The sequence below is a fragment of the Apteryx rowi genome, unplaced genomic scaffold, assembly GCF_003343035.1.
Source record: "Apteryx rowi isolate R43461 unplaced genomic scaffold, aptRow1 scaffold_425, whole genome shotgun sequence".
NCBI lineage: Eukaryota > Metazoa > Chordata > Aves > Apterygiformes > Apterygidae > Apteryx > Apteryx rowi.
The window spans coordinates 116,680-131,908 of record NW_020450678.1 but is presented as its reverse complement, the minus strand read 5'-3'; the positions used below and the strand labels follow the sequence as shown (position 1 = coordinate 131,908).

General features: G+C 34.2%; 1 protein-coding gene across 1 annotated transcript in view; it reads right to left on the bottom strand.

The window, feature by feature from the left end:
• Positions 1 to 15,229, bottom strand: part of NBEA (neurobeachin) — a 191,588-nt gene that overhangs the window by 75,742 nt on the left and 100,617 nt on the right. Inside the window, exons 7-8 of the mRNA XM_026076072.1 lie at positions 11,563 to 11,675; positions 2,032 to 2,172 (exon numbers count right to left, since the gene is read on the bottom strand). Of these exons, the coding sequence (XP_025931857.1) occupies positions 2,032 to 2,172; positions 11,563 to 11,675 (254 nt within the window). The remainder of the gene's footprint in view (positions 1 to 2,031; positions 2,173 to 11,562; positions 11,676 to 15,229) is intronic.

The following is a 15,229-nucleotide window of genomic DNA, read 5'->3' as shown; positions in this document are numbered from 1 at the left end:
TGAATCTTCTCCAAACATTTAAAATACTGAAAGATTTTTTTTCTCTCTAAATCTCTGCATCTTTCATTTTCACCTTCCCTTTCTTGCACTAGACTGCAATTTACTTTTAATAAAATGTTCTTATATATTATCCTTCACAAACTCATACCAAAATACTATTTCCAAAAATTCACCAGCAAGAAATCCTACTTTACCTTCCAGAATTCTGACTTAGCCTTCTCTACCAACTTCATTGGCATAATCTTCTCCCTTAGTATTTTTTATGCACTGTTTTGTAGCCAAAAATATCTTCCTAAGGAGCACTATGACTTTATAATCCCCATAGCTATAATCTTCTTTTACTGTCTCTTTATACACTCATTTGCAAATCTTTATTTTGTGTTTCTATATACAGCCCTATCCAAGTTCATAATGTATTTCTTTTTTCCCTTTTCTGAGCTTTAAACTTTCCTCATTGTTGTCTCCCTTTCACTTCTGTCGTCTTCTCCCACTTGCAATTGCTTCTCTTTGCTGGTCACCCCAATTAAAAGTATAGTTAAAATATCTATCTAGATGTGCTCTCTAGTTTAAATTTTTCTTGGTCGTTTTCATCCTCTTGCCATCACTAATTTCTTCCCTGGAAAGCGCTGTTTCCTTTTGGTTTCTGCTTTCTACTCTCACAATATCTTGTTTGCTCTAACAAACACCATTTTTCAGATCTATATTGCAAGGCCATCATGGCAGAGACCTTGTTCTCTCACTCTTTAGTGTAGGAAAGAAAGAGAGCAAGAGCACATATAGTATTACATAAACAACAGTAGTAAAAATGACACAGCATTAGGCTAATACAGGAAATGAATACTCCTTGGTGTGTTGTACATTCAGCCAGTAAGCAGATTCTTCAGACTTAAGAATTTTCTGAGTAGCAAAAGGGTATCTTTTGTTGAATACCAGCCAAAATTAATAGATAAACATGCAAATAAACCCACTGCTTTTAATACACTTTAAGGGGACTAAGAACCACATGTGAACCATAAAATGTATTCACAGAACATGAATAATTTAGCAACATTTAAGAGGAGTACAGTGATCACCCCAAACAGGAGTGTAATCAACGTTTGCTTTCCCAGGGGTTAAGAAGTATATTCTGAACTTGTAGACACATGAATTCTTCCCTTCTGAGCAGAAAAACAGGACATGGCTGGAAGTCTGTGCATGGAAGGGGCCAGAACTTCAGCCTGGCTTTGGTTCGTTGTGTAGGAGACACGTTCAGAATGCACTCTATGCAATATAGTGTTATTGACAGGGTGTAGTCTTAGTTCGGTAATTATATAGTGATTCAGTTCTTTGTGATTTCCGGAAACCTTAAGTGTCCAATCAACACTTCCTTTTCTGTAATTCATTGTGCTAATTTGTACAGAAAATTCAGATTCTTTTTGCTTCTGAAGTTTGGCTGCCAACCCTTAACCTGTTTCTGAGAATAGGATTTAAATATGAGGTTTCCAGAATTGAAATAACAGTAATAAGATGGAATATGCATTTTTACATTTCTGAAAATTATAAGTTATTAACTCATTGAGAAGCATAGTTCATCTGCATAAAATATTATTTCACGCTACTTTAATATAAAACTATAATTCACATCTCAGTCTGACACAGCTTAATGTAGTGAGATTTTTGTGAAAGTTTTTTTTATGTTGTATATATCTCTCTCTAGCTGTAATAAATGTATATATGGGTAGTATCAGCTTTCTGTATTTTCTAGAATCTTTTCTTCAGATGGATTTAGTTTTAGATAGTTTTCTTCATTATATTGTTTACCTGTCCTTATGCCACCACAATTTTGTGTCTAAACATATTGCAGATTGTTTGGGTAAGAAGGACCTCCTGATCACTACAAATGAGTATGAATAGAGAATTTGTGAGACTTTTAAGTTACTGAAGAACTTGAAGGTTTTGATGGAAAGGTACTCTCATTAAAAATATCCAAATATTGGTAAATGACAGAAGAGATGCTGTAAGTAATGAAAATCAGGATCCAAAAATACTTACAATACGAACAAGCCAGGCCAATGTAGAAGTAGATGTAGAATAGTGGGTGTTGTAATGGTAAGGTGGAGTCTGATCATCTTCCCAAGTCTCATAACGTTCTGCATAGAAGACTGCTCTCTTTGGGTTCAAAGCACCAATAGGCTGCAAAGGGATGAGAAATTGAATATATTACAAGCTGAAGGGCAGCAATGTCTTATGTGTCATAGGTTAATTCTACATTAAGATTCACTATATATGAAATTCTGCAACCAAGTAGAGAAAATTCATTCCAGGCTGTAATAATCCTTTCAGGTTGCTGCAATTCTGGAATTTTATTTCAAAGGTTCTGTATACAAAAAGTCTTATGACTTTTCTTATTTTAATTGGCAAAAATAAGTGATCCACATCTGCAAAGTTTCAAGACCTTCTTGAAGTATGAGTTGTTTCTCAATTAATTCAGTAACATTGTCCTGGAAATGGACTTCTAAAACTGCATTTAAAATGCACTGAGGCCAAACTAATATTTCTGTTGCTGTCATTCACCATAATCACACAGCTAATGAAAACTGACTTTTGCTCACACAGAATACTTTGTAATGCACAGTTCATGATGAAAAGATTTCACATAGAACTGCTGATGGTGTCTGGTGATCCTAAGCAGAAATACTTAAAAACCACGCATAGTCCTGCAAGACAGGATCTACTTTCTGACTGAACAAAGCTAGTTTTTACTGAGAAGTAAACAAGTTTTTTACTTAAAAAACAATAGAATATGGAAATTATTCACAAAGTCAAGGCTCATTCTGAGTGTACTTGACACACAGTCCATAAAAGTTAGGTAAAACCCCAAAAGAAATGTAAGGAAGTAGTAGGAACTGTTGGTTTTGACATATTGTTTAGAGAGACATGCTTTTCTGTGATTATTTTACCCACCTTATCTCATCATTTTCTGTAAAATGTATTTGTTATTGTTGTGTGATATAAAAGGCACGGGATAAATAAAATACAACAGGAAGTAAATAAAATTTTGAATAAATGAATAAATGCAAGGTTATCTTAAGTCTGTTTTTCCAGATCAGATATTAGTGGCATATTTATCTATTACCATTCTGCAAACAATCTTCAAGTTTAGCTTTTGTAGTAAAATTAATAAAACACAAAGAGTTTAATATTTAGAGGAGAATATATTTCTACATCAAAGAACTGCACAGCCTTTGCATTAAAAATAAAGTTAGAACTTCTATTATAAATTCACATTATTAAGGGAATTACAATTTAAAAATAAAAATATTCTCCAGGACTTTGACCCTTTTCAAAATGCTAACAGATATTCTCACATTTCATTCACAAGCACAATTTTCCAACTGACTTTAAATCAACACTCATTTGTAATGGAAATAGCAGTATAAGGTCAAATCAGGGTATTTCACTACACTATGTATGTAACTGAACATTTCAAAAGCTACAAATATTTATTCCTTCAGCAGTTCTGTCTTTATTGAGATGACTTTTAAAAAGGCTGACATAGAACATGTTCTTTTCCAATTTTAAATACTGTAGCTTGTTTTTGAATAGGAGCATTTGATGAACAGTTATATTTTAAAACATTATTATTTCCGCATTTTTCACATGAAATATTCTGGATGCTTAATACTTTGCTGTGTCATGGAGATGTTAATAGCTTTCTCATATGTGTAAAACGTATGAGTAATCCCTAAGGATCAGCCTTATCTGATGCAGATTGCACTGCAAGACCTCACAAAACATTCTTGAAAGAGAAGTATGAGCCATTCCCTAACACTTTCCAGGCTTGTTTCCTAACTACTGGAAAAATAGTAAAATAAATATTTGCATTTTTGATATGCTCAGTTTCATTACATATTCAGGCACTCTCAGGAAACATGCAGGCATTATTACAGCCTGTAAATTGCTAAAACATAAAAATCATGGCTTAACCACTTTCTTGAAAGAGTAACCTATTAGAAGACATTATTTTCTTATGGGATTGACAAACTGTGCAGACCTATGCGCACTTCACTAATTTATACCAGTGTTCTGGGCTGCTTTGGGCTGCTTTGTGGACTGAATGGGACCTGCCAATACCACCCTCTTCAGGGTAGCATGCACCCACTTCTCTAACAGAAAAAATGCCAATCTCCAAGTAAACATTTCAAAAGCTAAAGTAGTAACTCACATCATAGTCTGTTAACAGGAAACGTTCACACCACTCCCCCCTGCCATAAGGACAGACAAAACAGCAGACAATTCAGTGCAATTGTATTTTGCAATGGAAAAACACCCTGAGAATATTTCTTCCCTCCAGTGTGACACTGCACATATCCTATGCTACAATAAATTCTGAGGCTATGAATGATAAAGGTGTGATCTGTCATAACGTTATTGTAAATATATGTTTGAAGGGATGCAATGATTAATGCAGGACYGAAAATCAAAACTCCAGGCATTTTAATATATATTTGAAAGAGATCAGATGTTTCATCAAATAATCTGTAAGTTTTTTATCCTTCCCTGTAAAATGGGAATAATTACAATAACTTATGCTTAAAAATAATTAGGACATATTTTATCTTATATACTGGAAAAATATCATTGCTATTTTTAATGAGGATTTAACTTATTGTTTTAAATAACTTTTTTTTTGCAAACTTATACAAATAGTTGCATTTAATGCAAAAGATATTTTCTCTCTAGAACTTGTTAATACTTTTCCCAAATCACACAAAACACTAATGCAAATACACCACCATGTTTTCAAGGTTCTTTATGGAGAAGTGCTATTTCAATTTAACAGCAGATAAAAGATATAAGGTTGTAACATTGTGCATTCCCATTTTCATGTAAAAGATGCATGCACAACTAGCTAAAATAATCTACTTTCAGAAGACATGTGTTCAATTTATTAAATGATTAACCTAACCTAAGACGCTGTATTCTGAAGATTACCTTCATCCTCATCAATATTCTTTTCAGAGTTAGAATCCATTTTTCTTTCAATTACTTTAGGATTCATTTGAAAGGAAAATGCTGAAATGCACAAAATATATGCAGAATAAAATGAATTCTTTAGGTAAAATATTGTAATATTCATCTCTCCTCTTGCATGGTATGGAAATTTTCATGTGAAAATCTCTGGGAAGAATCTTTTCTGAGAATTACCCTTCCTTGTTCCGAAGAGAAAGAAAAAAAAAAAGGAGGGGGTGAGATGGAGCATGTCTCCAGGTAGAAGGTTTCCCCTTGACTTCTCTGGACAGGTCCTGGATTGGAAGAAGTATGGATTAGTGACCGGGATAGTAGATGGTGATTCAGGAGACACAGGTTCATTTCTGTCATTCCAGAGATTTCTAGTGTTTCTCAGGTAAACTGCTTAGGTATGACTACAGCTTGCAATGCAGAAGTGTGTTAGAAATCCCTGAGCTAGCTCTAGGATGGCCAGTGTGCAAACACAGCACAATTGCACAGATGGTCAACCCAAATCTCAGAAGCAGTGCAGGCGTGTAAATGTAGCACTGCACATGGATGAGAGTTGGGAGCTGCACTATGCTCACGCAACTTTGCAACTGCTGGTTCAGAATTACACCAGTTAGCTCTGTCMTGCTGCAAGCAAATACAAGGATCATCTGATCCCATGCTTCTCCTCTTCTGTGCAGCTATGGAAAAGCCCCTGTGTGAACCACTTCTCCACACATTAATGGAAAGGACTTAACAGCTCCCCATGCAGGACAAAATATACATGAAAAATTATAACTGAAAGTGCTCAAATCTCTCATTTTTTGTTGTTTAAATGTCTTGCTGATTAATCAATTTATCAATTAAAAAATTAGCTTGTGTGTACAAAATGGACAGACAATTTCTGGAAGCGAAGATTTCAGTAAATAAAATAGCAAGCATAGGTGAATTCCAAGTCTGCTGCTGGTATCGTTTGTGATTTTTTTTTAATGTCCATGTGGCAAAATGCTGTTCCTCAAGGAAACTGAAAAAAGTTCATCCTTCAGCAAAGACATGTCTTTTCTGTAAAGACTTTAAATCTCAGGTGTACAAACTAGCACCTTACCCAGTACTTACTCTGATAAGGCATGCATCCTGCTAGGTGACAATTTCTAAAGTAGCCGCCGTCTCTCACTTTTCCTTTCTGTGTGGACGAGATACTTCTGCTTCTATTCTTTCAAAGGGTATAGGGAGTTTTGGTCCCGTTTCCATAGCCTTACAATGCCATTCTCAGTCCACAAAGTCAACTAATATAGTTTTAATCTGACACCATGGTTACAAATTTGACATAACTTCTATTTATGGATCTAACCCCATATTTTCATGTAATGGAAGAAAATACTTTTATTTCCATTTCATTGAGGTGCTACAGACATACAAACTAGTTAAAATGACTTGCACAAAAAATATGAAGGCAAAGCTGAATCCGTATACTGAGTCTTGGTGCCGTATCTTAACCATAAGACCAGTACAGGAATTGAATTTGAGTCAAACAAAATTGTTTTGAAACTTAAACAAAAAAGTTCTTTCTACAAAGTTTTAAAAAATTCTTTTTCCAAACACATTATTTGCTTTTTTTAAATTAAAAAACCCTTTGTAAGGACTCTCATATCAAATACTATTAACTATTCATAAAATGGTTTTATAACATATTCTTTCTTTTCTACAACCAAGCAAAACAACTCACTGTATGACAAAGGCTATTCAGCCATTTCACTTCTGATGCACTAAAGCTGTTGTCTGAGTTTTTGTTGCTTCTTCCATTTAAAAATCAAGTAAGTATTTACTTTAACATCAAAAACACTGCTATTTATGTCCTTCTTTTTTATTTGGCTAATCTCTTTAGACATCTGGCCTTTGAATCAGTGTATTGTCAATACATCTAGTGTTTATATCCACTGGACATGTTATGCTAGCTCATGTAATATTTACTGTTTTGCCAGCTACCTTCATAGAACTACATTCTCTCATGAGAGCAGAACTGAATGTAGCATCCTATTTATCTGGCCACTGAAATACTGCTGCTTATCTTGACTCTAATTCATGCAGCAGCTACCTTATCTGTTTATCTCTTTTTCTTATGTACTGCACAAAATTGTAGCTAGGTACAAAAGAAATCTTGTGCATGGGTTTATTTGGCTGTGGCTGAATACAGATTGAGGTTATACTTACAGCTTGTTTTTTTATTAAAGAAAAAAAACTGAAGTAGGACATCTTAGTACAGTAATTTAAAGGTTAAAATAAATTCTAAATTTATCTAAATAGGTAAACAGCTTTTTGGTTGGCATATCAATCTTGACATTATCAATTAGCATAACAGTTCTGGCAGATTCAGAGTACTGGAGTTTCATCCAATAAATTAACTTTTCATTTAGGAAAAGAAAATGTTTAATTGTATGGCTTATACCAAACCATAAATCAAACTCTTTTTTCCTCCTGACGCTACGGTTGCATGTAGTAAAGAGAGGAGCTTAAGCTACGGAAACTGATTTCATTTTTCCAGTGAGAGTGGTTCTTGTAAACCCATAAACTCCATTCCATAGCATACACATTTTTGGAAGTATTAAGTGTGGTTTGCCTTGAAATATTCACACTTCAGTGCGTTCATTTGCATTATTACATTTAGAAGCCTTGGGGCTTTATTACTTCCTTTTCTTGAAATGGCACGGTAATAAGGAAAAGTGGTTATGCTTATCACCACCTGTCAGTCAAACACCTTCTATATTAACAAAATATAATTTTTTCCACTCAGTGAATGGGCATGTGATGTCTCATACACATGTCAATATTAGTATTACTTTGCCTGGTAAAGAAATCATTTTATTTAACAGGATGTATGACTGAAAGTAAATGAGGAGAAATTCCCATTTACACTTTAATAAGCAGGGACAATGCAGCATGTCAAACCCATGCATTCACTATAAGGAGTAAAAGTCATACAATTTTGCACAAACAAACTATATTACATTTTAAGTGTTTTGCTTGAAAACAAAAAAACCCAAAACTCAGTGTGCAGTAAGAGCTACACACACATTTCCCACACTAATATTCACTACCATAGGTATTCTTCCAAAGGAAATCTCAATAAAGTAAAAATAAGCAGATCACCTGGTGGTTTGATAGTGAAAAGATAATCTATGTATCTATGACAGCCTATTTCATTAGCTTTTCATCCTGTCAAACAAAAAATATAACCTTTAACCTTGTATATGTAATGAATAAAACTTGAGCCTACACTGTCTAATCAAATGAGAGGTCCAATATATCCTACTGATACAGCATCTTCAGTGACCATGTGCCTTGTTTTTAAGTCTCAAATTATATGTAAAAGGGAAAAAAAGCCTTGAAAGGGGAAAGTCCAAATACCACAAAGGAAAAGGGTATGGGTATTTTTAGACTAATATTTAAATATAATTGTTCTAAGAGAACAAGTGATTTCAAATGCAAAGTTACCAGAATAAAGTGTTACATGCAAATAGAATAAAATGGAATAGAAGAAAAGGACGTGTTATAGTTCAAGCCTGTTTTTCAGAAATGGAAATATTTAAGTATGAGATAAATGCAAAAGGTATATGATATCCTGATTAGTCAATTGTCATAAATTACACTGGAGCTTTGTGTGAGTTTTGTGTGATAATACACAAACAAATTATTCTGAAATGAGTTAGATTTAGTATACACACAACTACCAAAGCTGTTTTAAACCAACAAAACAATGAAGGATAGGTGGCTCACTTTTAGTTTCAGTGTTTTTGTGGGCTTTCACCATGTATGCAATAGTGTTAGAATTCTAATTCATTTCAAATGACTTTTTGAGTGGTATTAATTATAAAATATTAAGGACGGAGACTTTTGTGAAAGCTAAGGGCAAATTTGTGGGAAGATAGAAGGTCAGCAAGGGGCAAAGAGATTTTATCAATCAACAGCTTAGCTGGAGATTGCGATATGGCATCAAATCTGCAGGAACATTTCTCCACTGTACAGTAAAATCTGACAGAAGGAAATAGCTCCTCATGGAAAAGATACTTTGTATGCCTGCCCCAGAGTCTGACGGAGGTTGATGGCACTTTGAGTTTCAATAATGTGAATAATAAACCACTAACTGTTTTTTCTTCTGCCTATTCAGGATTCATTTCCCTAACAAGGAATAAAAGGGATTGCTTAGAGATACTTGGCAATATGGAAAACAAAAACAAAACTGCCAAGGAAAATACTTCAGGTAAGATCCAGCTATGAAGATTTCTACTGATAATGCACACAGGGAAACAAGACGCAAAAAATGCATAAGAGTCATAGTGTACAAGTATGACATTTCATATTAATTGCCCACTGTCTGTTACAAAAAGTCATTAATCTATTTTTCCTTTTAAACTCATTGTGAAAAGAAATCTAAGAAGCTGCTAGCAGATGTTATTACAAGAAACAGTGWGGAAATTTTACAATTACACTCCTCTGATTCTGAGGGATCCCAAAACATTTACAGATTACAAATGTGCTTTCACATACATCTGAGGGATAAATGCAGCCTAGATCTTGCCTACAGGAATGACCATTCTGCTTAACTAGTTGTGTCTAGGTTTTTTTAGAGTGGTCAACACCTCCAGCTTTTTCAGTGGAAATCACTGGTAACTTTAGAATAAGAGAATTCAGTTCCCCAAAATGGGTAACAAAAGGTCCAGGCAAAATACCGCTGTGCACAGTGCATGGATTCTTGAAGAAATACAACTAATCAGGGACTTGATTTTTCATTTCCTTTCAAAGAAGAGCACTATCAGGAGTGCAGTGATGCTTAATAAACTATACAGGCTCTAATTCCATAATGAGTTCTTACTAACTCATAAGGAAAAATAATCAACTCAGCTATCACACTACTTCCTGCAGCAACTGAATACTTTAATAGGCTGCCATAAAAATTTGAAGTCAACCAAAACTAACTACCTAATGAAGCACTCATTCGGACTAACCTTTTTGCACTTCACCATACATACTGCTATTAATACTAGAAAGAAGCAAATTTTAGAGATTTTGAGAAGTTTAAGGGTCTTGAAAAGTCTATCACTATAAACAATGCTAAAACAATTTTTTTTTACATGCTAGGGAACAAGCTGGTACATGACTACTACTGATTTTTATTTAACTCATTTTTGTAGATTTTCTTTTATCTTTCCTGGTACGTATTACAATAACGTTATACAACTGAAAAACACATTTGTAAAGCATAGCTATAATATTATGAAAGGTCAAAAGTTCTACACAGTGTAAGTAGTCTCAATCYATTTGTTTAAGTCTGAGGCATACTGTCAAAATAGTTTAATTTCTGTTTTTATTTTTTTATTTATTTTTAGAAAAAAGGGAGAGGAAACTTAGATCTGTCCATCTGCTATAATGCAATCAAATACTACTCAACTTATTTTGGAAGTCTCACAAAAGCAGGCTTTCAGGAATGATTACATCTAGAGGTACTGAAGGTTTTGTCTTTCCAACAGGGATATAATGAGACTCTAAAATATCTAGGGCAGGATCTCTCACTTGCTGCATAGAATATGTGTGAGCAGGAAGCAGAAGAAAATCAGACTTAAAGGCAGAAGCACTAGGAAACCCTCATCCCTGACCAGCAGCAGAAGGGAAAGCAGCGGCTTCAGTGAGGGCCTTGGGATCATTTTTACCCTCCCCAGCCTCATTCCTAAAATCTGAGAGTGACACGCTCCTGCAGTTTGGCGCCTCACTCAACTGGTATGAGGAGCTTCTCTCTCTGGGCTGGTAGGAACTGTTGGAAAGATGCAAGGAAGCTGTCATTCCTGGACAACAGAAACCTAAAGCTGGGGATGGCGCGAGGCTATCAGCCGTCCGTTGGTAGGAAAGTGCATATACATTCTTGGATGACAGGAGCCAGGAAAGATGCTTTCCACAGCTCAGTTTCAGACCTCTCTCTATTCCAGCTGGTGAAAAGCAGAGCCTCCCAGATGCTTGCTCAGGCAGGGACGGGTGACTACACTTTCTCCCCAGTCTCTACTAACTTCCCAAGTTTGGTCAGAGGACAAAAAACACAAATAGTGATAGGGATCAGTTACTCCAGGACCCAAAATACAAAAATACTTGCTTATTGAATAATTATTAAACCAGTAGGAGGTGCTGCTATTATATTGAGAGATTACTAGCCAAGTCACTGCAAAACAAAGTGAAAAATTAGTCTGAGCTTTTTATTTCCAAAGGATCAACATTCATAAACTAAGGGAGATAATTAGTAAGAYCAAGGGGACTGTAGTGCTCATGATCTGTAAGTCAGAAGGTGCTAACAAGTTACATATTTGAATCCAGATCAGTCAGGAACACGGAAATAGCACAATGTAGAGATTCAGCATAAAATAATTCTAAAATAGAAAAGTGTAATTCAGACTTTTGTGACTTAAGATAAATACCTACTTATTAACCAAACTAACAATACAAGATAAAATCTGTCAAAAAAGATCAGCTAAAAAGCCTTAACAGTTAAAAAATTATTGTTAAAAACGCTGGTTAACTTTCTTTAACAGAATTGAACCATACCTTTGAAAGATCCCTGAAGTTGCCTGGAAGGGTCAGGTCTAACTCTTCAGATTCATAATTTGTTAAAACCCATGGAAATACAGGGTATTGGTTCAGATCATTGTATGTTCGTCCTATTAAGAAAAAAAATGTTTTAAGAAATAGGAAATAGTGTCCAATTCTCCAGCTACAAAACAACTTAGCAGTTACGCTTTTTGCATCACATGTTCCCAATTCTTGTTACTTGACAGAATCAGTTATAAATCTACAGACCAAAGTAATCCTTTAGCTGCACTTATCTTGAATCAGAAGTCAACATTCACAGAAATCAGCATAATATGAAGAGCAAAATAACTTTCAAAATCAATTAAAATATATATGCCTCTCTTGAATTTCCATTAAGCTACTTTCATAGCATGAATGTTGAAATTTAAAACTGTTAGACTATTTTTGTCTCTGTCAGCTGTATGCAGTATGATCAGTTGGCAAAGATCAAGTACTCATCCACAACAAGAGGCTAAATTTGAGGTCTGCAAATCTAGGTCTAATTTGAAGCATATTAATCCACTGCTCCCCAAGGCTCTTCTGCACTGAAGAACTGGTGAGACTTCACTGCAGTGGTGGAACTGAAGGTGGAAGAAGGCATGTTGGCTTTATCACGACTTCCTAACCATTGTGAAAATTGAAAAACACATTTTTTTCACTCCTGAAAAAGCAGAGCTGACTGCCCCAGGCCATTTTCTCCAAGCTTAATGAAAGAATCAGTACTACTATCCCAGCAGTTCAAATGTGTGAAAGCCAGCTTTAGATACAGTTCTGAAAGAACAACTTGCAACTAAAATTCATTGAAAATCATGAATTCATTGGCAGGGGAAAGTGTGTGCGGGAAGGCCCTTATTTCTGTGTCAACCAGTATTTAGCACTATCTAACATTTCTGTGATAAGACAAATGACGTTGCTCACTACAGAGCCATCTACCGTATGATTTACTGAGAACCACACAATATGCAACATGAAGCTTAAAAAAACAAAATCAGGTAATAAATATATGTATGTGTGTATTTATATAATATAATTAGCAGACTGAAATAACCCAGGTTAACAATTCCCAGTCCTGCAGCAGATTTACAGCCCTGTCTCACTAACTGCTTCCTTCCAGATTCTGGACAGATTCCTGGGGTACGAAACCTGGCACAGGAAAACACAGGCTTCCTTGTTCTGAGTAGCTTTTGCAATTCTCCACAAAAATCAGCTCTGCTTTAATGAAATATGAAACTTTCACTGCTCTACAAACACCTTATTTTTTCAAYAGAAGCTGATTTGATGAACAAGCAGCATGTTTCTATTTTGTACCTAGAGCCTCATTGAAAACAGAAAAAGCGGATATTGTTAACGGTTTTGTGTTCGCATTTTTACACTTTGAACACATAAATGTTCACAAGAATATAAAACAAGTAATTTAGGTGCAAGTACAACTTAGTTTAAAAAAGTAATACCAGCACTGTGTATGACATACAAATAAAGAAATACAGGTAGAAACAAAAATATTTCTCATACAATATCAACAATGAATGAATTCAAAATTATTCTTGGACTGCATGAGAATTTATCAAATAATTAATTCAAGAAGTAGACCAAAATTTATGTGTGAGAAGAAGGAAAAAGAAAGGTGGTATCTGGCAAAACATTAATAGTTTTGTCTATTTTTTTTGGCTCTGTAAATCTTGAAGTAAGATATTGCTGCCACATTTTCCATGTCTGTCAAATCAGAATAATATTTTCTCCCTCAGCAAGGCATTAATTATATACAATTTGTAAAGTTTCTCAAGATYGTCAAATTTAGGATTTTCTAAAATATGGCCTTTATACAAATATATGCAATATATACAATGAAYGTTTTTCTCACTATCACAATTTCTAATTAAGTTAATAGAAGAGTGTGCAAAAACATCTCCAAAAGAAAAAAAAGAAAAAAAAGGAATTTGGGACAGAGATAGAACTTTTCCTCTTGCTTTCTTCTGAACTCTCTGTATTCCTGTTCTAATACATTGCTGTTCTTTTATAAATGAAGACCTTTAAAATATTCCTCTCCTAAAAAGTGATCCAAGTACAAGAAAAAACAAGTCCACATAATATTTTGGAAGCAAGAAAATAATTTTAATTATGGTATACATTTATCTCTCCTATAGTTTACTGAAGCATTTACTTTATATACAAGTGGACATGTATACATATGTTAATGTAGACAGCAGACTAAAAAAAATCTGAGAATCAGGAAAAGAATGACTGAGGTGATGGCAGTCTGTTGCAAAGCATAAGGAAAAAATATGATTCTTCAGAATCAAGAAAACTTTTAGGGAAAGAGTTCACAGTAAAAAAGATCTTGAATTAARAATAGTTTGAAAAAACATCTGTAAAGGTGAAAACATCCTTTTGCAACATTTTCAAAAGGAAATTTTAGGTTGTCCAAAGTGACTTTTTATTTCAAATTGAAATTTTTAATATTGAGATTTTATTTAATTCTGATATTCATTTCATTAATTTCCTTTCAATATTTAATCACTGAGATTTAGACTTTTTGTTCCTATTTCATATTGGGAAAATAACAAATATGTGCCTAGCACAAGAAAAAAACAACCTCAAGCCTAGCTATACTACACAAGTTCTGATTTGCTATGTGGTTTTGATAGGTTATGTGCAGTATGGACACATGAACAACTTACTGTGTAGAATTAACTGCATGTGAGGACACTGCGGTACCTGTTGGGTGCACATTCTTACCCCACAATGAGAAATAATTTGAAGTCATTTATCTCTTAGCTTAGGATAAGCTACATAATATGGAGCCTTAGGGGTAATGTATTCGATAAATACAGTCACAGTCTTATGATAAAATAAACAAAGTATGTACTTCTCTCCTACTTCAAAATTTATAAACTACATTTTATTTATGAATAGATTAACTATTAAGATATCCATTAAGTTGTCTAGGAAAAAGTTAGTCATTTATTTTTCTTAATTCAATAATTTTCTTTTTAATATCCACAAATAAAAAATGAGTCAGGAATATAAGCCTTAGTGTAAAATGTGGAAGGAGACCAAACATGTACCTGATGTGACAGGACCACATATTTATGGTTATCTGAGCAGAGGACAGTCATCTAGGATTATTATGGGACTGCAAATCCCCAATGCTAAACATGCATAAATATTACTGTTTTAACTTTATAAGGAATATTCTCTTGATCAGTCCTGACTTTACAATGATTATTTTCAGAGTAAAAAGCCAAGAGATGAACGTACTTGGCCATCTCATTAATTGCCTGGTGCATCTAGCAAGAATCTTTGCTTCTTTCCTTAGCTAAATAAATATAAAACATAAACCTGTACTGCTATTGGTAGTCACTGTACCTTTTTAGAAGCTTCAGATTTTTCACCAACTAGGCTTACAGAGATTAATATTAAAGGCTGAATATTAAATATTGCAAGCCTATGACACTAATCTACTTGAACAACAAAACTGAGGCACAGTAAATGAGATCTCAGAAATACTGGATATGTTTCTTCATTAAAAAAAACTTTTTAATTAAACCATCCAATTTAATGTTTTTATATGGCACTTTAGTTTTGAAGGTAAAGTGAGCTAGAGACAGCTGACAAAGAAATTATAACTGCAATTCCTTGGTGA